Raw genomic sequence first — 25,965 nt, forward strand, 5'->3', positions numbered from 1 at the left:
AATCAATCGTCCATCAGAAAAGTAAAACAGTTGATCAAGATAGAAAAAATTGATCGTTGATTTTGTTTAGGTGGTAGACTTGATATGTAACCTTTTCTAGTATTGCTCAAATTATGATAGGGGAACATACAATATTCACTTTCTAGTTTTTGCACATTATATGAACCCTCTTCCTTATCCATAATCTCAAAAGCAGTAAAGAAAACAAGAAACCAACAAGGAAAAGAAAAGGTTAGAATTTCTGAACTGTCTGGTCAGATTCTTTTGTCTGAGTGACTTTAAATTACATTTTCTGTCTGTTTGTTGGACAGGCTTAATTCCAATTTACATATTTGGAAAGACTAGAGGAAATATCATTGGGTCAAAATTTCAGTTCTATAGCACCTCTCTTTTCTTACTCTTGGCAAGCCCTTGTTCTTAGCACCTCACAGATTCGGGGAGTCCGAGGGCACTCGGACAGAACCTAGTCCATGTTGGGTTTGAACAACACGGACTAGGCCCAGTCTAAAGCCTACGGCGAGTGCCAAGAGAGGAGTGGGCTAAGGGCAAAAAAATTGGGAGACTATAGAGGCACCCTATATATATACTGAACTTCATGATAAATCACCTCCTTTAGATGGAGTCTTTCTTCCCGCAACTTCTTTCAGACATATTTTACCAACTAAACTAGCTCGTACCTGCATATAATACCACACACAACATGATAGGTCAGAGTACGAACATCAATGTTTAAATTAATCAAAATATATTTTTAATAGCACATGGGAAGAATTATTTCTACTTCTTTTGTTAATTATAAGAACTAATGAACCTTAGTCGACAATGGTTATGCAGTTCTTTTCTACTCTGCCTATATTTGGCTCGAGATTTTCACAACAGACAAATGTTGCTACTCAAGCATTCTAGATCATCCAACAATTTGTTCCTAGGGTTCTTTCCTCGTGTTAAGATCGTCCAAATATCCAGTAAGTACGAAAGACAAGTTTACATAATTATCAACTGTAGAATATGAGAGAAAACTGAAGTGAATATCAGGTATGCATAAGGTAAAACTAAAGTGAACCCATCTCTCTAATCATATGAACATGCCAACTATAACCTTAAACAGATTTCATCTATTACTTGAGCTCTTCATGAATTAAAGATCTAACCTTCGCTTCTTTCTTTTGTGCAATTAAGTAACTAATTGTGACTATTAATATCTAAGAAATCCTAACCCTTACGCTGCCGTGAATTGTGGCCTCTGTGTTGACAATCTTCCTGATATTTATATGGAGAACTCAATTGCTTCTAGTTTTGTTTTGGTTCAGTACTTCTTGGGTAAACTGACATGCGAAATGAACATGATTTTTAGAGTTAGTATTGTTATAAAGATTCAAGGATGCATAACTGACAAATATATAGGTGAGGTTATAATTGCTCATCCAAGTTCCAATCCCATAGCCATAATGTTTGGCATATATATATAGGAGGGTGCATTTAAATGCTAGCGCTTGTTACCCGAGTTTTCTTAGAAATATGCACCCTAAAATACTAGAGGCTCTCGTAGCTACAAATAATTAAAGAAATGTTCTTTCATTGTGTCGACAGTTCCTCAACAAGGCGGGGTTTTTAATTAGGTATACAAGTCAATCACGATAACATAGACTTGTACCTTGGACCAGCAGGGAATGAAGCTTCCAAAGACAAGTTGTAAGATATAGGTGCACAGCAATGACATCACTCATATTCACGAGATGCATTAGCCTCATCGTATAATTTACTCCAGGGTAAGAGATATTGTCCTTGTCATAAATCATGTCCGAATATAGCCCAATCATAGGTTCACGATCTCCTACTTCCCTGATAAAATAAATAAACTTCGAGCTTGATCTTCATTTTGTCAGTTGAATTAAAGCTCTATACTTTCCCTTACCAATAATCCCCACAAGAACAAACTCCATCTTTAAAATGGTGATAACGAACAGGGTCCCTAATCACAATATGCCTGTTCTCAATCTTGGCTACAAATTTCGCAAATGCATGACAATCACCACAGATTCTAAGGTTCTTCATGATTCTAATGGGCTTCTCTCTCGGTAGATTGATAAGCCCGAATACAATAGCCAGCTTCTCACTATGGTAACTAAGTGATTCTTCCTTTTGTTCCCCTTCAAGATCTTGCAATACAAAATTCGTGTCTGGGACATAACCAACATTTGAAATTCTCTTTATCAACAAGTTCAGTTCCCTATTGATCTTATCTATTTGGGGATGTGATTTATCTCCAACAACAAATAGGTGAACTTCTTTGGTATCTTCAATCCAACTACAACCTGGTTCTTTCTTTACTCTTTTATCTCTCATGTTTCTTCTCACTTCTGCAACATCTTCCCACCTTTGTGAATTTGCATAGATATTAGACAACAATATATAGGTTCCTTCATCTTGGGGTTCAAGTTCTAAAACTTGTTTTGCCACATAAGTTGCTATATCGACATTTCGATGGACTTTACATGCTCCTAATAGAGTTCTCCAAGTAACTGCATCTGGTTCAATATCCATTCCATGTATGAACTCGATAGCCTCGTCAAGTTTCCCTGCTCTTCCGAGAAGATCAACTATGCATCCATAATGTTCTCTTCCCGGGTCAACCCCAAAAAGCTTTTTCATCGACTTGAAATAATACCATCCTTCTTCAACAAGACCGGCATGGCTACAAGCAAACAAGACTCCCACTATAGTAATATAATTGGGAGCAATTCCTGAAACTTTCATTGATTCAAATAACTTTAGTGCCTCGTGTGTTCGCCCGTTCTGTGCCAAACCTGCAATCATGGTGCTCCAAGAAATCACATCTTTCTTTGGCATCCCCATGAAAACAGAATCTGCATCCTCTAAACTCCCACACTTGCAATACATATCAAGAAGCGCATTATGAAGAATCAGATCGTGTTCTGACTTAACGACATGAGCATGAACTTGTCTGCCTAGTTCTAATAGTACTAAACCAGTACAAGCTCTCAAAACACTAGTAAGTGTAGCTTGATTAGCAGGAAAACCAGCTCGCTTCATACTCTTATATAGATTTAGAGCTTCATCACCATTATCATTCTGAGCAAAACCACCTATAATTGAGTTCCAAACAATCAAGTCCCCAGTGATCATCTCATTGAAAACCCGAAACCCATTTTTCACTTCACCCCATTTTGAGTAAATATCAATCAGGGCACTTCGAACGAATACATCAGAATCTAATCCACTCTTAATTATATCACAATGTAGTTGAAGGATAGTCTCTAGCTTATCACAAGCTTTCAAAACAGAAGAGTGAGTAAACATGTTTGGTCTCACACTTTCCCTGTTCATAAGAATCATATACTTCATTGCTTCTTCATTGAGCTTTAGGTTCGAATAAGCCGAAATCATTGTAGTCCAAGAAACAACATTTCTTTCAGGCATTTGATCAAACAACTTGCTTGCATCTTCCACGAGGTTGAATTTTACATACATATTGAGTAGAATGTTGTTTAAAAACATTTTGGGTTGGTACCCATCTGAGTAAAGGTGCTTGTGAACCATCTTGCCTTCTTCAATGGCACCTTTAGCGAGACAACACTTGATGAGCTCTGAATAAGTAATGGAGTCTGCTCGAATTCCATGATTTTGAAGAGAACCCAAAGCTTTAATGGCTCTGGGTAGGTCTTTTTGATAGCAGAATCTGGAAAAATCATCAATCAGGGTTGTGGAAGGAGGAGTTGAAGAAAGAGAAGATTGGGTAGTGAGAAAAAGAAATGAACGTAAAACAGGGAATAGAATGGAAGGGGATGCAGGTGGTTTGATGGAATTAAAGAGGGAATACATGGGCTTGTAAATCGAGAAACACCAAACCGCTGAAGAGAGATGCTTAATACTTATTTGGGGAAATCTTTGTGAAACTTTTTTTTTTTTTTTTTAATGGTGTTGAAACAGAACCTCTTATATTATATTATATTAAGAAACTAAAACATTCTTACAATATACTAGATTAACAAGAAAACAAAGTACATCGTGCCAAGTCTCTATCATTCTTTTTGTTCAATTTTTTCTATTTGCAACTCGTTGCAAAATTGTGGCAAATGCTTGCAAAAATATGACAACTCATTTGCAAAAGATTTGCGACAACTTATAAAAAACAGTAAATTTTTAAGAATTAATTTCTATATGGCCCCCTACTGTGTGACCAGCTTCTTTTATGGCTTATTTTTTCTCGTAAATTCAAATATGACCCCCTATTTTCAAGTAAATGTCATTACTACCCTTCTTAATTCTAAATTTAAAACATCAAAAAAAATTATTTCCACCTCACCCCTCTCTCTCCACCTCATCTCTCCCTACACCTCACCCCTATCTCTCTCTCTCCAATTCACCTCTCTCTCTCTCTCCAACTCACCAATTTCTTCCCCGGCAAGGTCCGGCGACCTTCAAACCTAAAAAAAAAATTCTCTCTCCTCTCTCTCTCTAAATCTTTTTTTTTAAAAAAAATCTCTCCACTCTCTCTCTCTAAAAACTTCAGCGAAGGGAGTTTCCTTTCGTGAACAGATCCTCCGGCGAATGGAAACCCTTCGTCGGAGTTTTTAGAGAGAGAGAGTGTAGAGATTTAAAAAAAAGTAGAGAGAGAGAGGAGAAAGATTTTTTTTTTTTTTTTTAGGTTTGAAGGTCGCTGGTCGGAAAATTTTCCGGCCGGCGACCTTGCCGGAGAAGAAAGAGGTGAGTTGGAGAGAGAGAGAGAGGTGAGTTGGAGAGAGAGATAGGTGAATTGGAGAGAGAGAGAGAGAGAGAGGGGTGAGGTGTAGGGAGAGATGAGGTGGAGAGAAAGAGTGGTGAGGTGGAAATAACTTTTTTTTAATGTTTCAAATTTAGAATTAAGAAGGGTAGTAATGACATTTACTTGAAAATAGGGGGCCATATTTGAATTTACGAAAAAAAGAGCCATAAAGGAAGCTGGTCACAAAGTAGGGGGTCATATAGGAATTAACTCAATTTTTAACTAAATAAAATACAAATTTTTTGGTTTACAATCTAACAAATATAGATGATGGATTTTCATCTAAATAACAAATAATCTGTCTTTTATTTATTTACTTTTTGCAAAGGATAATCACATTAATGAATCATAGAGTTATTACAATTGTTACAATTGCGACAACAATGCAGGAATAACAGTAAATGTTTTATTGCATTTATGGGTGCGAGCTCATTTTGCCAATTTGCCCTTCCTTGAAATGAAGTTGAATTTGATGTGTCGAAATTGAAGAAGTAATTTTCGAATGTTGTTGATATATGCTCGCGATTGTCACTGGATTGTATTTATATTTATTATTTGCAACCTATTGAATGTTGAGTAAAATGACTTTTGATTCGCTCTCTTACGCATTTCTTGCTCTGCTCGTATTAGTTATAGCTATTACACATCGTGCCATGTGATTATGAATAATAAAACTAGTTCCAATAATGTCCTTTTTTTTTACTTAAAAGTCTTAAAATTGGACTTTTGGCCCTATTTCCTCTGCTTTCCAATTCCGACTACAAAAATCACATCTATGGTGAACCTTGAGATCTCCCTTCGCAAACTCTTTTTTCACTTAAAAGTCTTAAAATTGGACATTTGGCCCTATTTCGTCTGCTTTCCAATTCCGACTACAGAAATCACATCTATGGTGAACCTTGAGATCTCCCTTCACAGACTCATATTTTGGTGATGAATAATAAACTAGCTCTAATAATGTCTTTTTTTTTTACTTAAAAGTCTTAAAAATTTGGACTTGTGGCCCAATTTCGTGTGTTATCCAATTTGGACTACAAAAATCACATCTTTGGTGAACCTTGAGATCTCCCTTGACAAATTCATATTTTGTACCTCAACCAAAAAAAAACTCATATTTTGTTATATAAAAAAAGATCCTGTTACTTCTATGCTTAAAAATCAACACCTTTGGTTGCAATTACATTATTATCCAATTAGAATTTCTGTATTTTTATTATGTTTTGCTTAACATACCTTGCATCTATACACTGTGCAAGTGTTATAGGTGCCTCCTTCCTTCTCAAACTCCCTATCAAATTTGCCTTGAGGGAGGCGTCTATAACACTTATAGGAGGGCCTTTAAAACTGCCCTATACACTATCTATTACCAAATAATGGAATAGCAAATAAAAACGTAACAAAATTCTTCTTCTTTCTTTTTTTGTTTTTAGTTGAAACAAACAAAATTCTTTTTGTTCTTATATGTGGTTCATATTTTTAGAACATATAAAATCGTATCACAATACAGAGAAATCAAAATCTTTTACAATGGAATAAAAATTTATATTTATAGAGGTCAACGTTTTGGAAAAACAATAAGGTTTTCCGAGGTAGGCTCAATGCTCACGTGCTCTACGAGAAAATCTTTTAACTATTTGCCTTTAAAAATCGGAAGCAAAAGGTGAAAACTCAAGAACAAGTCAACTATCAGTACTATCCTTTTAAAACAATTCAAAAAAAAAACTCAAGAGCAAATCTAAGAAAGGGGAACATTCTCTATCAAATAATGATGGAACGGGTTCATGGTCCCTAACTCCGTTTGTCAGGCCTACTTTCGATTTTTTTTAAAAAAGAAATTATAAATTCTGTCAAATTTTCTGGATTTAAAAATTTGAAGAGAATTTATAGATTTTGTCAATTTTTTCGAAGCAACAGAACTTCTTCTTCTTTGTCTCTGGTTACCACCTCCGACCACCACCATTTCTCTCCTCTCTTTCGTCTTCCTATTCTCCTCCCACTTATCTTTTCTCTCTCTATATTTGTTCGTGGTGTTGGAGACGTATTTTGGGCAGCAGAGGTTTGGCTGAAGAGTTAGTCCAGTACCTTATTCATGATGGCCGGAATACCTACTTCTGGAGAGATATTTGGCACCCGTTAGGGTCGCTGGCCGAGTATTTCAAAACGAATCAACGATTTGCTTCCCAACTAAGAGAAGATGCCCGAGTGTCCGATTTTCTTATTAATGGCAATTGGGTAGTTCCTGACCGAGTTAGCCGTGCTTTCCGTGAGGTGTTTAATGAACTGCAGAATATAGATATGGGGAGTTTGGAGCATGACCAGGTAGTATGGAAGGTTACATCTTCAGGTGAATATACAGTAAGGGACACTTATAACGCTATTAGGCGAAGAGGTATTCGACAACCGTGGTCCAAATTAGTTTGGTGTAAAGAGGGAGTTCCCAAGCACTCATTTATCGCCTGGATCGCACTTAAGCGAGGTCTGAAAACAAAAACAAAATTGCGGGGTTGGGGTTTAGAAATGGATGAGCATTGCCCGCTTTGTCATTTGGGAGTGAAGACAGACGAACATCTTATTTTCCAATGTACCTTTTCGATCTTTGTGTGGACAGAACTATTGCTTATGATGGGCATACAACGCAATCACTCAGGTAATTGGGTAGAGGAAATTAATTGGTGTGTAGACACATTTCAGGGTAACTCACTCCTTGGCCGAATGGGAGGACTGGTGTTTACAACATATATTTACTACATATGGAAGGAACGAAATAACAGGGTGTTTAGAGGCGAGGAAAGGTCGAACAGAGAGACCTTAAAGGAAGTGATAAGAGCGGTCAAGATTAAAGTGACATCATGGAAACAGAAAGCAACCCAAACGAGCGAGGCATTGCTAATCATGGATCGTTGGAATCTAACACTCCCACTCACCATGAAAATTGCAACTACATGTAAACGAGCGAGGCATTGCTAATCATGGTGCTATATTGCGTGATTATAATGGAGATCCGATTGTCGCAGCTGCAGCCATTACAATGAGAGAGTCAGTAATAACTCATGAAATGCATGGAGTCCGGTTAGGGCTCCAATTGGCTTTGAAATATGGTAGAACTCGGGTCAAGATAGCAACAGATTCTTTGCTTACTGTTTCTATCCTCACAAACCCAGAGAAACCACCACCGTGGCAGATCAAGAGATTGGTCCGAGAAATCAAATTATTATGGGAGCAATTCGAAGAGTGTTCTATTATGCACGTGTATAGGGAAATAAACCAGGCAGCAGATTACCTCTCAAAAATGAAGCCCGCAAATGGAATGATTGAGATGACCCCAGAAGCAATGCCTGAGGAATTAAAGAAGCTAGTGAGAGATGACCAGAGGGGTGTAATTAGAATTAGGCATACTTAATTTGCTGATTGATATGTTTCTTTATAAGTTCTTATTGTTTCATTTGTCATTTTATGACTCATTAGTTGTGTAAAGGGTCGGACCCTTCAACCCGTTGACAATTTCAAATAAAAAAATTTTCTCTCTCTATAAACTTATTGTCCTCTTTCTAAAAATTAGAATGGTAGATTAATGCATCATTAACATCAAAGGTGATACAAATTTTTGTATAAAAATTTTATGGTTGTTTCACAAAGCAAAGAGAGACAAATATATATTTTTATTATGAATATTATATATAGTTGAGAAATTCTATTCATCCCTGGATTTGGTCTTTCCACCAACCCTCTGCCTGGCGACATATTACTTGAGCGTGGAGCAACCATCGGCCACAATTACAACTTATAAGATTTCAGAGAGTTCAAAATATGGGTAAGATAATAATAAGAAAACAAGTCTCAACCTAAGAAACAAGACAGAATCACCAGTTAGGGATTTATATACAAAAAGAATGGTAAGCACGATATCTAAATAAAAACTAACCTGAACTAAAATATCCACGCGTCACAACTTTCTTAAAAATCCAATTAGCATGTTAGGCCGGTGTAAGTGAACGTCTAATGTTAAACATACAATCATCTATAGAAGAAAATGAGAAAAAATTTGTTTATTTTTATAGCAGGATGACTATAGCCCATTGTATGCCTAAGAGCACAAGAATTATGTATTGTTCAAACTGGAATCCACAAATTCAAGACTAGGGTATATATCTCAAACTTTAAGGCATGAATAGTTGTATCAATTAAATTTGACGAAATTTTACCCAGTGCGTCTATAGGCGTTCTATAGTATCGCTCTAGACGCTTCCCCCCAAACATGTCACCTAACTTTCCATATTTATGATTGATATATTGTGAATTCCGTAACTTTTTGATATTCTACATATTGTTTATTTTCTGTTCTTTCTTTTTTCTTAAATTAGTTATTTTATTTAGAGAGAGGGAGAGATTTCAATTTTTTTCTTAACCCTTGCGATTTCTTTTGTGGAAAAATAGCTATTTGGGTTGAGAAAAATATCATAATAACTAAAAAAGCCATCATCTTTTTCAATTAACTAAAAGTTGTTATAATATTAAGGTGTCGTTTGGCAACACTAAAATAAGTTACTTTTTTGCTTATTTAAGTAGAAAAATCGAAAAGCTAGTTTGGTACGCAAAAATTACCGACTTCATTTAAGTTAAAATTTGACTTTTTTTTTTAGTTAAAATTTTTAGCTTTTGACTTCAAAGTAAAGTAACTTTCCTTTGAGACATGCATGAATTTTACTTGACGAATTTTTTTTGTCTATCTCTGCTCCACTACCACAACTAAACTTCTACCATACCATTCTACCCTCACCACCACCACAATAAGCATTGCACCTCCCCCACCACCTACCTCAACTACCACCACCACACCTTAACCACCACCACCACCATACACCACCACACCTCGACAATAACCACTTTGTAGCTCCACCACTACCACCATCACCGTACCTTCACCACCACCACCTTACCTTCACCGCCACCAACACCACCACCACCGTACCTTCAACGCCACCACCACCAGGACCACCGTACCTTCACCGCCACAACCACCACCAACATACCTTCACCACCACCATCATACCTCCATCGTTACCACCTACATATCTAATCCACCACCTTTACCCCATCACCGTATCACCTCCACCATAACTCCGTCACTATCACTCACATACCTTATCCACCACCATCACCGTATCCCAACCATCACCACCACCGTACTTCCACCACCGCCATACTTCCACTACCATCGCCACCATCATACTTCCACCACCACCGCTGTCACCATCATACCTCTCTACCACCACCATCAAACCTCAACCACCAGCACACCTCAGAACCATACCTTCATGGCACCACCACTACCACCAATATCACCACTACTTCGCATACAAGAGTAATCGTGGAAATCATAAATAAATTTAATTAAAATCAACTATCTCTATTAAAAAGAAAAATAAAATTATCAAAAGTAAATTGAGTTGCCAAACTAACTTTTTGACTTATAAGTAACATTTTTGCCAAATATACTTTTGAAACTTTTTTACTTTTTTAAAGCAAAAGAACTTCTACTACAAGCAAAAGTACTTCTACTTTTGGTTGCCAAACGACACCTAAGGGTAATTACACATAAGGTTTAAAATAATATGGGTAATTAAGAATCAGGTCATTTTCTATCTTTTTCCTTCCCAAAATACCCTACTCACTAATATTCATTCTCTCCCAAAAAACAAACCAAAATTTTAGGGTTTTTCTTTTTCTTCTTCTTCCCCTTCAATTGAATTTCTTTAACACCTGAAACTTCATCTCCATACTCCTCCTCACCAGCAGCATCTTAGCTTTCACTGTTTCTTTCTCACTCTAGAATTTGGTGTCCATCTTCAGATCGATCTTCTACTGTTGGAAGATGAGAATTTGGTCTCTAGATCTAAAACTCGGCAACCAATGTATCTTCCATTGGTTTTTGCTAATGTTTTACTCAACTTCAGTTTTGATGGATGTTAAATCGGTATGTATGATCTTGATGGGAAAGTAATGGATTTTATTTCATCAAAAAAAAAGTAATGGATTTTATTTGTGGGAAAACTGTTCTTCCTAGGTTTTACATTCTCTTTGTTTTTTTATATCTATCATTAGCAGGAATTTGGGTTTATATTCACTATAAGAAAAGAGTTTATGTTTATCTATCAATTTCTTTATGTTAGCTGTTTTGATTTCAAAATCTTTGAACCCTTTATGTTAATTTAAGGATAAATCTTACACTAAACGAACTGGTACTGCTCATGGTTGGGATATTTTTGTTTCATATTTTCAGTTTCTTGAAAGGAATCAGTTTGTTCACTTTGATTGTTTTGATTGGAATTGGTTTGTCATCCTTGAAATCCTAGTTACAGGACAAAGAAAAAAAAGGTTTTGATGACTGTAAACTAGGTTTACAATTATGAAAAGTCGTATATACGGTATCGCCAAACAAGTTTTCAACACCAAAGTCTGAGTCTCTGTGTATGAAACTTAGAACAAACATCTAAACTTGAGATGCATCTAGAAGTCTCAAAACTCATAATCAAGTGATTACGAGTACTTACTGGAAGTAAAATATAATCCCAACTTTCCTTCTCCAAACGGCACTTAAAGTCCATTTTTATGCTATCGAGAAGGTTGTTATCAGTTGGTAGCGTCATCGAGAAATTTAAGGATATTTCGTTCTAGTCCGTGTTTACGGGGAGGACAATCATAATGTTATACTTACTCTATCTGTTTTGAATCCTTTAATGCTTACCCACACTGTCGAACTATACATATGCTATCATTAAATATACGAATACTAAAATGTCTTGGTTTTTCTGTTTTCTTTCAGGTACCACTGTGGCTGGCTGAAACTCTAGAATCATAAAGTTTTAGTTAAAGGCGAAACAACTTTTGGACGTTCAGACATGTGCAAGCTCAAAGGTACCCCATTCCCAACTTCCTAAATCTAATTTTGGTTGCAATTATTAGGTGGTATTCTCAAATCTCACACACTGTTAAGATCTTAGTAGACTTACAATGTACGTATATATTATTAATAGCTTCTGGCCTAGTAGGATACTAAGTCACTGTTGAATAAGCTCAAGCTCTTTATTAGTAGTCTATAGGTTGTAGTGATAATATATGAAAATAGTCAATTTTTATCACAACAATATATGAAACTATACTTCTGTAATTTGTTTATAGATGTCAATTAGCTTTCATTTGAACCCTTCCCGAATACCAATTGTATTATATATTACATCTTGCATAAATTTTGCTTCCCGATTTTCACTATAATTTCGTTACTTTTCCTATATATTTGACGGTTCTACCACAGACTTGTGTGAAAATGTATGACCTTTGTTGCTTCCTACTAGGTTGTGCTCGACAACGAAACTTCAAACCCTTGATCAGGGGCAGTAAAAAAATCACAAACCCAAACTGAGTATGAAATTAACTTCATATCCGACCTGTTTTTATGATCCTTTCTTTTTTTACTATATTAATTTTTTTTTCTTGTTTCCGTTTCTTGGTTCTTGTTTGTATTTCCAATCTTGTGCCAATAATGCTTTCTTTTCACATGTAGATGCATCCCATTCTAAGCACCAAGAACCATGGACTACGCAACGTATCGTCCTCGCACTCATAAATAATAAAAGCAGTCAAGAACAAATAAGAGACTATCTTGTTTTTCATTTAAAGTTTAGTCAATAGAAGAGGTCAGATTTCATGATTGATATTTGTGTTAGAAGTGACCAACTCAAAACTAAATGGAGGAACATTGCCACTTATAATTGGATTGGTAGTTGCAGGAGGTGGTGTACTATTGATCTGCATTGATGATGTGCCAAATGTGTCGAATTGTGGAAATGGAACATTGGCAGGATCCCGTTGATTCACCCAGAAAGAGGAGGTGGTGATGATAGCGACTGTGGGGTATACTATTAATCCCGATGGATGATGAACCAAACGGAACTAAATAGGCCAAATGTAACTACTATTTTGTGTTGGCATATAAGTATTTTTCAGTGACAATGGCTTCATGAATTTTATATGATGAATGATGAAATCAATTCTAAACTCAAGATTTTGTAAATACATACTCTTAGTTTATATTCTCGATTTCCAAATCGAGTTTGCAAGATATGCAATTAAAGATTATATTCAATAAAGCTTGCAAATCATGTTTGCAATCTATATTTTGCAAACACTTACATTATGCAAACACGTTTGCATAACAGGTTGTCGCAAACACGTTTGCATAACAGGTTGTCGCAAACACGTTTGCATAACAGGTTGTCGCAAACACGTTTGCATAACAGGTTGTCGCAAACACGTTTGCATAACAGGTTGTCGCAAACACGTTTGCATAACAGATTGTTGCAAACAAGTTTGCAGAAAAACGTAAAGGAAAAAACGCCGTTTTTTTCTGGGTTTTTTAAAAAAAATATTGAAAGTGGATCTTGTTAGAAAGCTAATGAAAAATCATTTCTAAATATATAATTTTTATAGAAATCCGACATCTCAAACCAAAGTTATATCGATTTAAAATTTAAAGAAAAATAAAAGAATTTAGTTACACAAAATGACAAAAAAGGGTATTTTAGTATTTGCACACTTTTTGACCTGAATAATAATTCTCACATGTTTTGTGCTTTTCTACTCATTTTCAATATTATTTTTGACCTTTATAGAAATTACCTCTTCTTTTGTTTACCTTTTCTTTTAAATACGTCATTCTATTTCTAAGAAGGACACAGTTAGTTTTTTAAATACGTTAATATATTTTTTAAAATGATTATATTTTAATTTTTGATAAGAATTTCTAGACAATATCCTTTATTAAAAAAAAAAATTTGATAAGAATTTTGAATAAGAATTTCTAGACAAAAAATTTAAATTTTGATAATATATTTTAAATATATTCTATATATTTTTAAAAATGATTATATTTTAGAGTTTGAGTGGGCGGGTAGCAAGCTTATCACATCTTTGATGTATTCAATGCCAATTGTACGACAATGTAATCGGTTTCAAAAAAAAAAAAGAGGATGTTGTCCCGGTCAGCGTTTTTTTCCTTCTGTTTTATTGTACCGTAAAATATGTTCTCTTAATATCGGATGATAGTGTGTACCTATTGTATTTTTTCCAAATGATATAATTCGTCCATAATTTGCAGTTTTTGGGCAACTGGAGTACTCTTTTTCATATTGCAATAACAACCTTCTTCTAGTGACCAGTCAAAACCCCTCCAAATTGTGTCCTTGCCTTTTCGTAACATCGACATCGTTGAATCCCATGTTTGGGTCATCCTCATTAGATGTTGTAGAGTCTGAAAATGGAAGAAATCTATGTCCAAAACACAATGTGCAATTGCGCTACATAAGCAAGTTAGTCAAGAGATGTTACGTCAACTGAAAAATCGCTGACTACATCTAGAAATTCTCTTTCATACGATATCCTAGTTGGTATTCTGTACATTCATACTAAGAAAGGAACGTAGTAGAATGAAAAAAATGAATAGAGGAGAAATTGTATAAAGTTGTTTCCCACATTGCAACCAACCAAGAAGTCCATTTCAAATATAGTCACACTATCACTCCCTGTGTTCCAAACACTTGAAAGAATTTGGTCTAAAATAAAAAAAATAAAATCAACAACTAAAATATATGAAGAAAAACAAGTAAAATAGTTAATTCTTGTATTATGAATAAGGAAAAACTAATTAAGATTACAAAAGAAAAGATAAAGGGTGATGTAGGGAATGATTATACTTTTTCTTATATTAATCTCCTAGTTTTTATATTCTTTTGCTTACGCTTGTGTTATTAACTATTAATAAACATTTTATAAAAAATTCAATCTTAATCAACTTAAAATAGTATTTTTCATATATAAACTTACCTATAAACTTTAGTGTCTCACATACTACCTACATAGTTTGACTTATAAAAATATAAATATAACAGTATATATAAATACTAAATTTATAAATATATATGTACATTATAAATAAATAAATTATATTATATTATAAATATTTATATTTATCCATTCCACTGTTTTACATTCTCATGTGTTACTAAAAATGTTTATAAATTGTGATATAGTTCTTAGATCTATTTTTTTTTTTATAAAGGAGTTTAAGTCCAATTGAATGCAATGAATTTAGACTACCTAATGTCTAACTGTGGAGCAACGGACATACATGTACATTATTCTAAATTTAAAGAGACAAAATGATTTAATATTTACAAAGGCAAATTTGAGATTTTGTGAAGGTAGGTCTAAAATTACATAAGCAAAAGAGTTTATTCGCAACTAAAGGCTTTTTCTTTTAACGGAAATCCCAGATTTGTACATCATCTATGGTTTGAGAAGGTTAAATTTATTATTGTTATACAAACGATAAAATTAGCAAAAATATACAAATTAGATTCACATGAGAGTTATTGACTCTCTTCTTGTTTTACGAGACTATGGATTTTCAGGAGAGTAGGGAAGGGATCCATCAACAGGATTTGGTTAGGAATAGTCGGAAACGATCATGGAGTCCTGGTAAGAATTTCATGACATCCAAACCATCATGTTTGAGTGAAGAGATGACACACTTAAGTTGAAATATCTTAGGTGCATTTGTTTAGTGAAAATTGCCACATAAATTTTGCCACATATCACTGGGAGACTCTTCATAAAGAATATATTGACGTATATCCGTTGCAACAGAATTACTAGCCAACTAGCAACCAAATCATTGGAACGTTCCCAAGCGTGCAATTCAGAAGGAGATGATGATTCCGGGATATATAATACCATCAACGAAGTCAAATTTATCTTTGACTCTTAAGCCCATCTTCATCCTATAAGACCAAGAACATAGTTGTCTTTGCTTAATTAACAGTGGGGCAATCAAGGTGATCGTATTGAGTTATGGTGTCTCCTAGTGTTCTAAGCGGAATCTCAGACATCTAATGTCTAACTCTAGTATCCCCATGATCTCATGCATAAGCTAAATATGAACTAAGTAAATAGAGATTGTTACATTCATCGCTATTTTTCCCTCGAACCTTTCCAGTTAAATAAGAAGACCAAAAGCTCCAACTGTAGCTCCTCTACTTGATCAGACACCCGAGTAATCAACTTGATCTCCCACATTTGAGTTAGCTATAACTTTAGACGAAGAACACCTTCTTCTTTAGACTAGATATAGAATCCCAAAGTTAGAGTCCGACCCTAATCAGGTTTCCTAAAAGACTAAAACAGAAGGAGGTTTAGGATTTACAGAAAATAGAAACTAGTTTTTATTTTCTTATACAACTATTGTGGCCGGCCAATACTAACCCTATAGGGCAGATCTGGCCGGCCCACTAATGGGCCCTTACAACCCTTTTAAGCCCCGACCCAAATACCCTCTAATTCGGGGTTGCGTACTATCTTTGCCTTGGCTTTCTCTAGGCCTTTTGAACATATTTCCGGATCTAATCCGTGTACACATGTCTCATCCCTCTGGTCATATCTTTCCATCAAGTAGACGCTCTTTGGTGTAACCCGGTGTAGAATCCAAGCAAAGTTAGCCACGAATTGGCTTGTAATCCGAAGATCGTAGTTGATTTATAGCTAAACACTACGATCCCTAAGTCGTCCGGACTTGATGATCTTCTTCATCAACTGTCTTATCTGACAAATTGCTCGCATTGCATCTTTGGTCAAAAGACATCTCCTTCAGATCGTTGGCGAATCTGAGTGATGAACATCAAAAATAGCGAAAGGATTTGTAGAGTGTGTGACAATATCAAAAGTAAAATCGACATAATCATAATTCAAAAAGAAAAAAATCAAGAAAATAAGAAACCTTGCTTTCTTACCATGTGAAATCTGAAACTAAGTGAGACGGATGGAATGAGAGTGAGATGTATAACCGAGAGGTATAGAGAGAGAAATGGTGTTCTTCATAAATAATTTTCCATTATATCTTTATTTGACAATGTTTACATCTATTCTTTTGACAACGTTTACATCTAGTTATACAAGTAGTAATTTAGATTTAAACTATATAAACAAGATCGTAACTTATCTAATATCAAACAATGATTATCTAAAAAACTCTTAATCTAATGGACCGGGTTGATGTGACCCAGTCGGGTTAGGTAGACGGGTTGTTTATCCAAGATTTTGAACGTCTCAAATTGAATTTCAAACGACTATGATTTATCAGTGGGTTTGATATTATAGATTTTCAAGAAGAAAAAAAATGAAACGAATCTAACTCTTCTCATTATTGTAAAAATAATATTAATCAACTTTAGTGGAAGAAGATAAATGAAATGCTCCGTTTTGATTGAAGAAAGCTCATTTGGGTGGCCAAGATTTATCGTGACTTTTGTTGTTATATTTTATTATAGTGATTTGTGCTGATATGGGACGAACAGACAGATTTATTCCAATACTTGTCTGAGTCAGCATTCTTCAACCTGTTTTATATAATAGATATTGTGGTGATTTATGCTGATATGGAATGGACGGCCAGATTTATCTCAATATTTGTCTTAGTCAACACTTTTCAATTTGTTTTATATAATAAATATTAACCATATCAGAGAATAAGAACTTTTTTTTTTTTGTTAAAAGAGAGAATAAGAACTTGAGTTTTAGAGGGTGTTTGATTTTCGCACTTATTAAGTGATTTTCACTTAATAAGTGCGGGCCGGCAATTTTAGGCCGTTTGATTTTTCACTTAATAAGTGAATATCACTTGTAAGTGATGTCAAAGTAAGTGCAAAAAAGTAAGCTCCAACTTGGAGCTTATTTTTTTGCACTTACTTTCTAAGTGCTAAAAAAGACATTTTTATCCTTCTTCGAATATAATAATTACCAATATAATTATAACTAAAGAGAAAATCTTAAATAATTGATAAGTAAAAAATCTTTTTATGACTTTAGCGATGACTTTTTTTCCTTCTTCACTCATCCTTCACCTAAACTTTTCTTCTAATTTTTTCCCATCTCTTCCTTCATTAATCACGGAACCACCCAAACTCCATAACGCAACGTAAGTTTTTTCTCGTTCATAATTCTTAATTATTTGAGGTTAATATTTTTCAACACAAAGTATTTATAAATCGTAATTATCTTGTATCCAAACTCGCGAGCATAATGAATTAGCTTGAAATGCTAAAATGTAACTACTTTAAGGTCAAAATAGACAATTTCTCATTTTTATGACATTTAAAATTAACATAAAAACAAAAATCAAACACTTAGAAATGATGGAAAACAAACGCCATAGCACTTACAAGTGATATCACTTACTAAGTGATAATCACTTAGTAAGTGCTAGCACTTACAAGTGCTAAAAAATCAAACACCCTCTTAGTTACCATTAGTTAAATATTACAACACTTTTACACAATAAAGATAACAAATACTCGCAATAAATTCCCTTAATAATCTTTAACAATTAAGCCAACCCTTATGATTAGAAGAAGAAGGTGGTAAAGATGGCGGTAGATATTCCAGCAATGAAGAGATTAATAGAGTTTCGTGCGGTAGAGGAATAACCATTATTTCCATCTTCTGAAGAAGGCGGCATCGTGTCTGGTGCTATCGATGAAGCAGGTTCTGGCCCTGGTCCTGGTCCTGCCGAGGAATACCGATTATGCTATTATCTTAATATAAACAAAATCTTCTTTGGGATAATTTTAAACAAATATTACTAATGATATGGTTTTACACACAGAGAGAACTCTTAATTCAGATTATGGTATAAACCTAGTTTTGCATGTATTTACGACAATACTACTGTATTATCTTAATTTGAAGCAACATACCTGGGGAAATTGGTCCTTCACTTGCCGCTGGTGAAATATCACCTGGGATTGGGATTCCACTAGCTGAAATAAAATTATTAATGGCTAATTTAGTAATGGTGATTATTGAAGGGACCTTGATGTAATTATCAACAACTTTCCGTTTTCCTCTAGAGGACTTAACCCAATATGCACAAATCGAATAGGATATACTTTTAAATAAGTGAGTCCTGTGGAGTCATAATAGGTTTGTGCATACAAACTAGCTAGGGATGTAAACGGGGCGAGTTTGGAATATGTTAACCTAATTGCATCTTGGAGTAACAACTAGCAACCATATGATTTGACCGGGAATGGACTTGGTGGGATTGGACTTGGTGGGAGTTGACAATGCCGAACTCGTAAACACACGAACTTTATCTTCCACGGACTGTGACTCGCCATGAAACCGTGACCAGTCACAACCTCATGGACAACACTTTTAGTGACTCTACTTCAAATGCGCCCCAAATTTTGACAAATACATCTATCATTTCCACCCTACTCAACCTAGATCTTTTGTTTCTCCCTTGCCTCTCTATCTCTATAATTCTTTAGACACATAAGTGTCTGACAATTTATTTTTTACAAATTAGACGACATATTTATCCACGAATCTCGTAATGACTGTAAATGAAGTATAAAAATAAATCAAGTGAAGGAATCTGATCAAGAAAGGACGAATATTAACCTGTACAGAGACTCACAGGAGGAGTATCAACCTTGCAAACTTTAGGAAGGTTAGCCGCTCTTTCGGCATCAAGTTTGATTCCCAAACTACTAGGATTACCAAAGAATTGACACAAACATATGGGAGAGCTTTCGACGAGTCCGGCAAGTGACCCACAACACCCTTCCTCCGGTGCTGTCAGTTTACTTCCGGCTACAACATAGGAAAGACAATCTGACATGTTTAAAATTGCAGCAAAGCAGTCTGGTGATTTTGTAGCCCCTAGAGAAACAGGGATTGGTTTCTGCACTGACACACTAGCAGATGTTAATGAAACAAAGGTTAATATTGCTAAGGCAACCAAGGTGATCACAGTTCTTTTACTACCCATTTTCTTTCTTTGTTTGTTCTGGGTGGTGGTCTTTTTTGGGTATTTTGATTACTTAAAAAGTTGGATCTCAATATTCAATAACTTTTATAAGCCAAATATATAGGTAAAAAGATTTGATCATCAACTTATTGATTACATTAAGAACAAAATATATCCGAACTAGTTGAAGAAAAACCGTGGTACTATAAACATTTAAATCCTGTAGAACCAATAAAAAATAATATCGACGCACAAGTTAACAACAACGTTTGATCAACACTCAATAATAAATATACTATCTGCACATGACTGTTCGTGGGAAATATAATATATCAATAAGACCGGTAAAATAATGTTGTCGTTACCCGATATAGGTATTAGGTTTTAATGGCTACCTGTACTTTATGTTATATTTTCGTCTGAAATTGGTTCTTTTCGAAAACGTAGAATGTCAATTTAAGATATTTCGTAGAGCAAAAGTGTTTCTTTAGCTTCCAAAATAAGTGATGCCAATTACGTACCAGGTTAAATGACTTTACGTGTTCACAAATACGAGACTTGAAGAGGGAAAGAGTAATATTTTGTTAATTAAGAAGTTGTTTGGGAAAAAAAATGAATTTTCACTTACTTTACAACCAACCCAATTTTATCAGAATGAGTCCATACAAAGTTCATATAAGATAGGAACTACCAGCAATGAGTATATTTGGTGCATCATTAATAGGAGATTTCTTGCAAGTAATAATCTTATTAAAGTAAGAGTAACCTATTCGAAAATAGAATTTATTGGGGCAGCTCTATGTGTATGTTTGTAGGGATTAAGGGGCGCTAAGGGAAATGGACAGGGACATTGGTGGATATTCTAATATCTTCAAATGTACGAAGCGGATATTTGAAATGTGCCTCAAGTATTGGTTACACACTTACACATATTTCGAATGCGCTAAATTTTCTATTGATTGTTGATGTTTTTCTGTTCTGAACAAACTTTACCGACGGACGTTTGTGTTTTGTTCCTTAATTGACAAGCTCACAATACTGAGAAAACACAAAATTGACAAAAATACAAGATGCAACTAAAAGAGAATGCATCCATAAAAATTATTTCAAAACGAAGACGAAGTGTTTATTGAAGAGATGTTTTGTTTTAAAGGCCAGTGATCACAAAATGACACTTCCACAAGTAACTCTTACTCGAAGTTAGTAGATTTCTAACCGAAAAGGGAGCCAAAATGGAAGTTGGTCAAATGTTATGGACGAAAGAAGTGAGTTGGTCACATGTTGGGGGGTAAAGGGGAACTAGCCCTAATAATTTTCCAACATTTTCACTTGCTCCCCAAACCGTCAAAAATTTCACTACACGCCCAACCTTTCTCACTGTCTCTCCCTCTCTATAACCCCACACATTCACTCACAAATTCAATAGCTCTCTCTCTCTCTCTCAATGTCACTGTAAGTTTTATATCCAATCTTATTTGAATTCATCACAAACTTTTATATTATTAATGCTATCGGTTAGGTTTAGCTCGTTTGATTTATAAAGGGTACTCTTCTGTTTTTTTAGGGTTCTTAATTTTGATTATGTTTTGTTCTAAAATGGGTTCTGCCAATGAGAGCACTCATAATCATCCAAACCCTTGATTGTTAAAACCCAATTTTGATCATGACCCACTAGTTGTACAAAATGGGGTTTCTTCGTTTTCCGAATTAGTTTGACATCATGATAGTAGTAGTAGTGGTACTAAATTTGAGACTCCTTTAATAGACATTGTTAGTGTTAAGAAAAACAGTAGGGTTTCAAGAGATCGTCGGTGAGAGGGGAGAAGAAGAGGTGAAAGAGATAAAGGACAATGAGACTCTTCAATCTCTCTCACCTCCATTCTACTCCACTCTATTAAAAGGGACCTCTGTTAGTAGAGGTTCTCAGTGCTCCAAAAGAGGCCATCAACTTCTGTTTGGAGCACCAAACAACAATTAGTGCCACCGACCCACTTTACAATGTGTAAGTTGGGGTCGAGAATCGAGAAATGGAAACCACTCCGTCCATTGGGGCGTGGGCTAGTATAGATAGAGGTAATAAACTGAATAAGTGAGCAAACAGAGATAGCAAATGAAAACAAAAAAAGAAAGGTGGAGGTTAAGCGAGTGGGAGGGAGTCCTGTTTGTGGCGTTAGACTTAAAGGGTGAGGAGATAGAGAGAAATGGGACAAAAGCTGAACTCTTTTTTCTCATTGTAATTGAGGGAGTGAGAGACAGGGGCGGGGTTACGAGTGATAGAAAGTATAGAGAGTCATCGAGTTTGATTGGTACTTTGGTGTTCATTCACACTGGTTATCAAACCTTTAGAGAATCAATGTAGGTAATAATAAACTTCTTGACGCTCTTAGATATACCAAAGGATTTATTCAATTAGTTTTATGATGTTTTGCTTGTCAAAATCGATATACTAATGATTTTGTTATTGAAGTATTGATTAAATAAGTCATCTTCATGTGGCTCTAGGTTTTATGTTATTGTGATATATTTGTTTTCAACCAAATGAAAATGCTAGGGTTTATGGACAATGCATTTCGGAGTTAGATTCGTCTTCATTTGTTATATGTAAGTAAGTAAAATGGTGCTAGATTTCTATTATTCATTCACCAAGAGAAATGCAATCCGTTTTCTTGGGAGATCAAAATGTTATTATGTTTTGATTTTTTCCCTCACATGCTCATAGTAAAATAAAATAAGCTGAAAGAATTACGACGAGATGACCTATAATTTGAAAAGGTTAAGTTTAAAAAAGAAATTTCGGAAATCATTAGAACAAGGCATTACTTTGTTTTTTAAATTAACCTTCGCTCTGCTCTATTCAACCTAAAGTTGTAATAATTCTCTTATTTCTTATATGCTATTACATTTCTTTACTCCAGAGGGTAATCCGCGGGAACTCATTGATTTAAGCGAAGAGGGAGAATATCCAACTTCAGAAACCATTAGGTGAGTGGCAAATTATCTCAGTAACAAGTCCGACTTTCCCACAATTCATCAATTTCAAATGCTTACAAGTTTTATATTGAACAATGTATCATGACATCACAAGTAAGCGGAAGTTAGAATGCTAGAGTACTTCAGAATATATTTCCACTATAGTTTGTACTGTAAGATTTTAGAGATTTAGTTCCTGTGTACCTAAGATTAGTCGACAACATGTGGACTCTTAGAAGAAGGTCAAACTATGCATTTGTTTCCCTTTTCCTCCAAACCCAACTTAAACCATCAAATTTTAGACCTGCTCAAATTCTGAACGCCGTTGAAACATATGAAGTACCTTCTAGAGTTGAATTTTTCACGAGTCTTTCAGGTATTGGTTTAGCCTCTCAATTCTCTTCTTTCACCTCTACTTCTGAAATTCCCGGTGTGTCTAATGTGATTCAACAAGAAAATGGTGATCAAAGTGATATTGATAATGAGGATGATGATGATATCGAAAATAGAGGTTTGGCTGTTAAAGATGAGAATATAATTAAAGATGTAGAGAAAGTTATGGGTATTTTACGGAATTTTGGTAGTAATGGTGTAGAAGCAAAACAAAAGCTTGAGCAATGTGGTATAGCTTCATCATCAGAGTTGGTTGTAGAAGTTCTTTCTCGGGTTCGGAATGATTGGGAAGCAGCGTATACATTTTTCCTCTGGGCTGGGAAGCATCATGCTCATTCATTACGTGAATACCACTCGATGGTTTCGATTCTTGGGAAGATGCGGAAGTTTGATACAGCATGGAATTTGATTGATGAGATGAGAAGGGGTACAACTGGCTCATCGATGGTGACTCCTCAAACTCTGTTAATAATGATAAGAAAATACTGCGCTATTCACGATGTAGCTAAGGCAATCAACACTTTTTATGCTTTCAAACGTTTTAAATTCAGTGTTGGAATTGAGGAATTTCAAGACCTTCTCAGTGCCCTTTGTCGATACAAGAATGTTCAAGATGCTGAACACTTAATGTTCTGCAACGAGAAAGTGTTTCCTTTTGATACGAAGAGTTTTAACATCGTCCTTAATGGGTGGTGCAATATGGTTGTTAATCTACGTGAGGCGAAGAGGTTCTGGAGGGAGATGAGTAGGAGAAATATCACTCAAGATGCTGTGTCATATTCTAGTATGATATCATGCTACTCAAAAGCTAGTAATATTAATGATGTCCTCAAATTATTTAATCAGATGAAGGAAGTTGGTGTTAATCCGGATAAGAAGGTTTATAATGCTGTTATCTATGCTCTGGCAAAGGGTAAACTCGTAAAAGAAGCTCGCAATCTTCTGAAGACAATGGAGGAGAAAGGTTTCAAGCCGGATGTTGTTACTTACAACTCGTTGATCAAGCCCCTATGCAAGGCTCGTAGAATTGATGAAGCAAAATTGGTCTTTGATGAGATGTTACAAAGGGGTCTTTCACCATCTATTAGGACTTACCATGCCTTTTTTGGCATTCTTAAGACTGGTGAAGATGTATTTGAGCTATTAATAAAGATGAAAACGATGGGTTGCCCTCCAACTTATGATACTTATATCATGTTGATCAGGAAATTTTGCCGCTGGCGCCAGATTGAAAATGTTTTCAAGTTGTGGAATGAGATGGGTGACAACGGATTAAGCCCTGATCGAAGCTCATACATAGTTCTAGTACATGGGCTCTTTTTAAACGGGAAGTTGGAAGAGGCTTCTAAATACTATCAAGAGATGAAAGGGAAAGGTTTTGAGCCTGAACCAAAGACAGATGAAATGCTTCAAGCTTGGATATCTGGTAAGCAGATGGCAGGGTCCCCAAAGTTAGATTCGAACAGCAACCAAGATGATGATAGACACTTGTTGAAGAACACCAACTCCTCCTCGAAAGCATCTGTTCATGAAAAGGATTTTCGTAAACTACCTGAAACGAGAAAAGTTACGCGTGAGAGAGGATTTTCTTTTTGGGAGCATTAGAAACTTTCTAGATTCGCCAGATTCCGTCAAGGAATTCCTGCAGGTGCACAACTTGTTCTTTATCCTTGTGTTGTTTCTTTAGATGCATTTACAATATTTCACTCAAAAACAAGTATATGATTAAGTTTTTATTTGCTCAATAAGTCAATATCGGCTTAAAGATGCATTTTTTGTGTGTTGGATGTAGGATGAAGAGGGGGTTTGTGCCGATTGAGGGTTCACTTGAAACTGGTCCCCGATATACTTCTATCTAGTTATAAAGGAATCTGGTTTTGGCTAGATCTATCTGAAATCTTGCATACAAATGCAATATGTAACAAATCATGTCTTTAATGAGACTTCCTGTTGTTAGCTTTTCAACAAACTTAGAGATGCTTAGAAAGAAACCATAGATATGGCTCCAACGTCTGAACACCGTTTTTGGTATTCAAGTCCATAAACTTTCTCTTTCATCTTTTTTCTTGCTTACCACCTTCACAATGAGACAGATTAACTTGGCAATCAGATCATTGAGCTCAGTGTGTACATTATTGACATTCGACGAACTTGAATCTTCAAGAGCCATAAAGAAGTATATAGTTTCTTCCGAAGTTTTCACTTCCTCTTATTTATTGACATCAAGCAAAGATCCACTTTCGAAAACCAGAGTTCACTCAAGTTCTAGCATAACTCGTGGTTCTTGATATTCGGTGAATCCTCATAGTCTCGCGGAACTGCAGGCGCTTTAGAGATTATGGTGTGTCATTTCTATATCCATCTGTTGGAGTTTTCTGTATTCATTTTGGGTAAAAGAACAATTGCATGCGCAGCTGTGAATTCTAACGAACTTGACGATTCAGTCTTCTGGTTGGAAAGCAATGACTCCATTGATGGTTGAAAAGCTGCAGGGATGATAGATAACTTCTCTTGAGCTTCAAAGCTTTTCATGAAGATCATAGTAGTTCACATGATGAAACCACTGTTGAATTGTGGGAACGGAGTGAAAGAGAGAACCAGCAAATCGAGGTTAGCTTGGTTGTAAGTTCTTCATTTCCTCTTTTAGACGGTTCTTTTGAACCTACTAAGATAATCCGATAATCCTTTGATGATGTTATAAAATGATATAAACTCATAATTAGTAAAGAATAAAACAGAGCTTTTTGTCCCCAAATTTTGGAAACAATAGGGCCTGATCTTTCTTCCCCATTTTTTCCTTAAAATGAATGCAGGTACTTTTTGTTGATGCAAAACTCCTCTTTATGAATTAGCTCTGAAAATTTGAGGTAGACTCATCTCTGCTAAAATATATACAGTGAAGGGATTGTTACCAGACTAAACCCTAGATTTATTTTTCTGTTTCCCTTTTTTTCCC

The 25,965-nt window shown here is 35.3% G+C and overlaps 3 protein-coding genes and 1 long non-coding RNA gene across 10 annotated transcripts; 2 read left to right on the top strand and 2 right to left on the bottom strand.

Moving 5' to 3' along the window:
- Positions 1-220: 220 nt before the first annotated feature.
- REME1 (Pentatricopeptide repeat (PPR) superfamily protein) lies at positions 221-4,138 on the bottom strand. The gene is made up of 3 exons (XM_086660556.1): positions 4,027-4,138; positions 1,655-3,917; positions 221-677 (listed from the first exon to the last, which is right to left on the bottom strand). Exon 2 carries the CDS (start codon positions 3,841-3,843, stop codon positions 1,912-1,914), a length of 1,932 nt encoding a protein of 643 aa, XP_086516682.1. The 5' UTR covers positions 3,844-3,917; positions 4,027-4,138; the 3' UTR covers positions 221-677; positions 1,655-1,911.
- Positions 4,139-10,418: 6,280 nt separating this feature from the next.
- LOC147558845 (uncharacterized) lies at positions 10,419-12,846 on the top strand. 2 transcript variants are annotated; one of them, XR_015234447.1, is made up of 3 exons: positions 10,419-10,760; positions 11,610-11,749; positions 12,348-12,846. It is a non-coding gene; the product is annotated as an uncharacterized LOC147558845 (long non-coding RNA). The 2 variants fall into 2 exon arrangements; XR_015234446.1 differs by having other exon boundaries at positions 10,423-10,760; positions 11,610-11,701.
- A 5,291-nt stretch (positions 12,847-18,137) lies between these two features.
- LOC147558846 (non-specific lipid transfer protein GPI-anchored 12-like) lies at positions 18,138-19,901 on the bottom strand. Its single transcript, XM_086660557.1, has 3 exons — positions 19,298-19,901; positions 18,589-18,651; positions 18,138-18,397 (listed from the first exon to the last, which is right to left on the bottom strand). Exons 1-3 carry the CDS (start codon positions 19,665-19,667, stop codon positions 18,237-18,239), a joined length of 594 nt encoding a protein of 197 aa, XP_086516683.1. The 5' UTR covers positions 19,668-19,901; the 3' UTR covers positions 18,138-18,236.
- An 873-nt stretch (positions 19,902-20,774) lies between these two features.
- Positions 20,775-25,764, top strand: LOC147558847 (Tetratricopeptide repeat (TPR)-like superfamily protein). 6 transcript variants are annotated; one of them, XM_086660562.1, is made up of 5 exons: positions 20,990-21,098; positions 22,198-22,247; positions 22,562-22,628; positions 22,993-24,657; positions 24,802-25,764. In XM_086660562.1, exon 4 carries the CDS (start codon positions 23,175-23,177, stop codon positions 24,612-24,614), a length of 1,440 nt encoding a protein of 479 aa, XP_086516688.1. In that variant the 5' UTR covers positions 20,990-21,098; positions 22,198-22,247; positions 22,562-22,628; positions 22,993-23,174; the 3' UTR covers positions 24,615-24,657; positions 24,802-25,764. The 6 variants fall into 6 exon arrangements, with proteins under 6 accessions (XP_086516684.1, XP_086516685.1, XP_086516686.1 ...); XM_086660559.1 differs by having other exon boundaries at positions 20,969-21,098; positions 22,562-24,657; XM_086660560.1 differs by having other exon boundaries at positions 20,985-21,098; positions 22,198-22,251; positions 22,562-24,657.
- The last annotated feature ends 201 nt before the right edge of the window (positions 25,765-25,965 follow it).

Source organism: Eschscholzia californica, unplaced genomic scaffold, assembly GCF_041429995.1.
Source record: "Eschscholzia californica isolate CP2 unplaced genomic scaffold, dmEscCali1.0.p SCAF_2, whole genome shotgun sequence".
NCBI lineage: Eukaryota > Viridiplantae > Streptophyta > Magnoliopsida > Ranunculales > Papaveraceae > Eschscholzia > Eschscholzia californica.

Bases quoted from the DNA above. Each gene is read 5' to 3' on its own strand.
- REME1 (XM_086660556.1), bottom strand. From the start codon at position 3,843: ATGTATTCCCTCTTTAATTCCATCAAACCACCTGCATCCCCTTCCATT.
- LOC147558846 (XM_086660557.1), bottom strand. From the start codon at position 19,667: ATGGGTAGTAAAAGAACTGTGATCACCTTGGTTGCCTTAGCAATATTA. The intron at 18,652-19,297 runs GTTAATATTCGT...ATTTTATTTCAG, and splicing joins TCCTGTGAGTCTCTGTACAG to CTAGTGGAATCCCAATCCCA. The intron at 18,398-18,588 runs GTATGTTGCTTC...ATTCCTCGGCAG, and splicing joins TGAAGGACCAATTTCCCCAG to GACCAGGACCAGGGCCAGAA.
- LOC147558847 (XM_086660558.1), top strand. From the start codon at position 22,839: ATGTGGACTCTTAGAAGAAGGTCAAACTATGCATTTGTTTCCCTTTTC.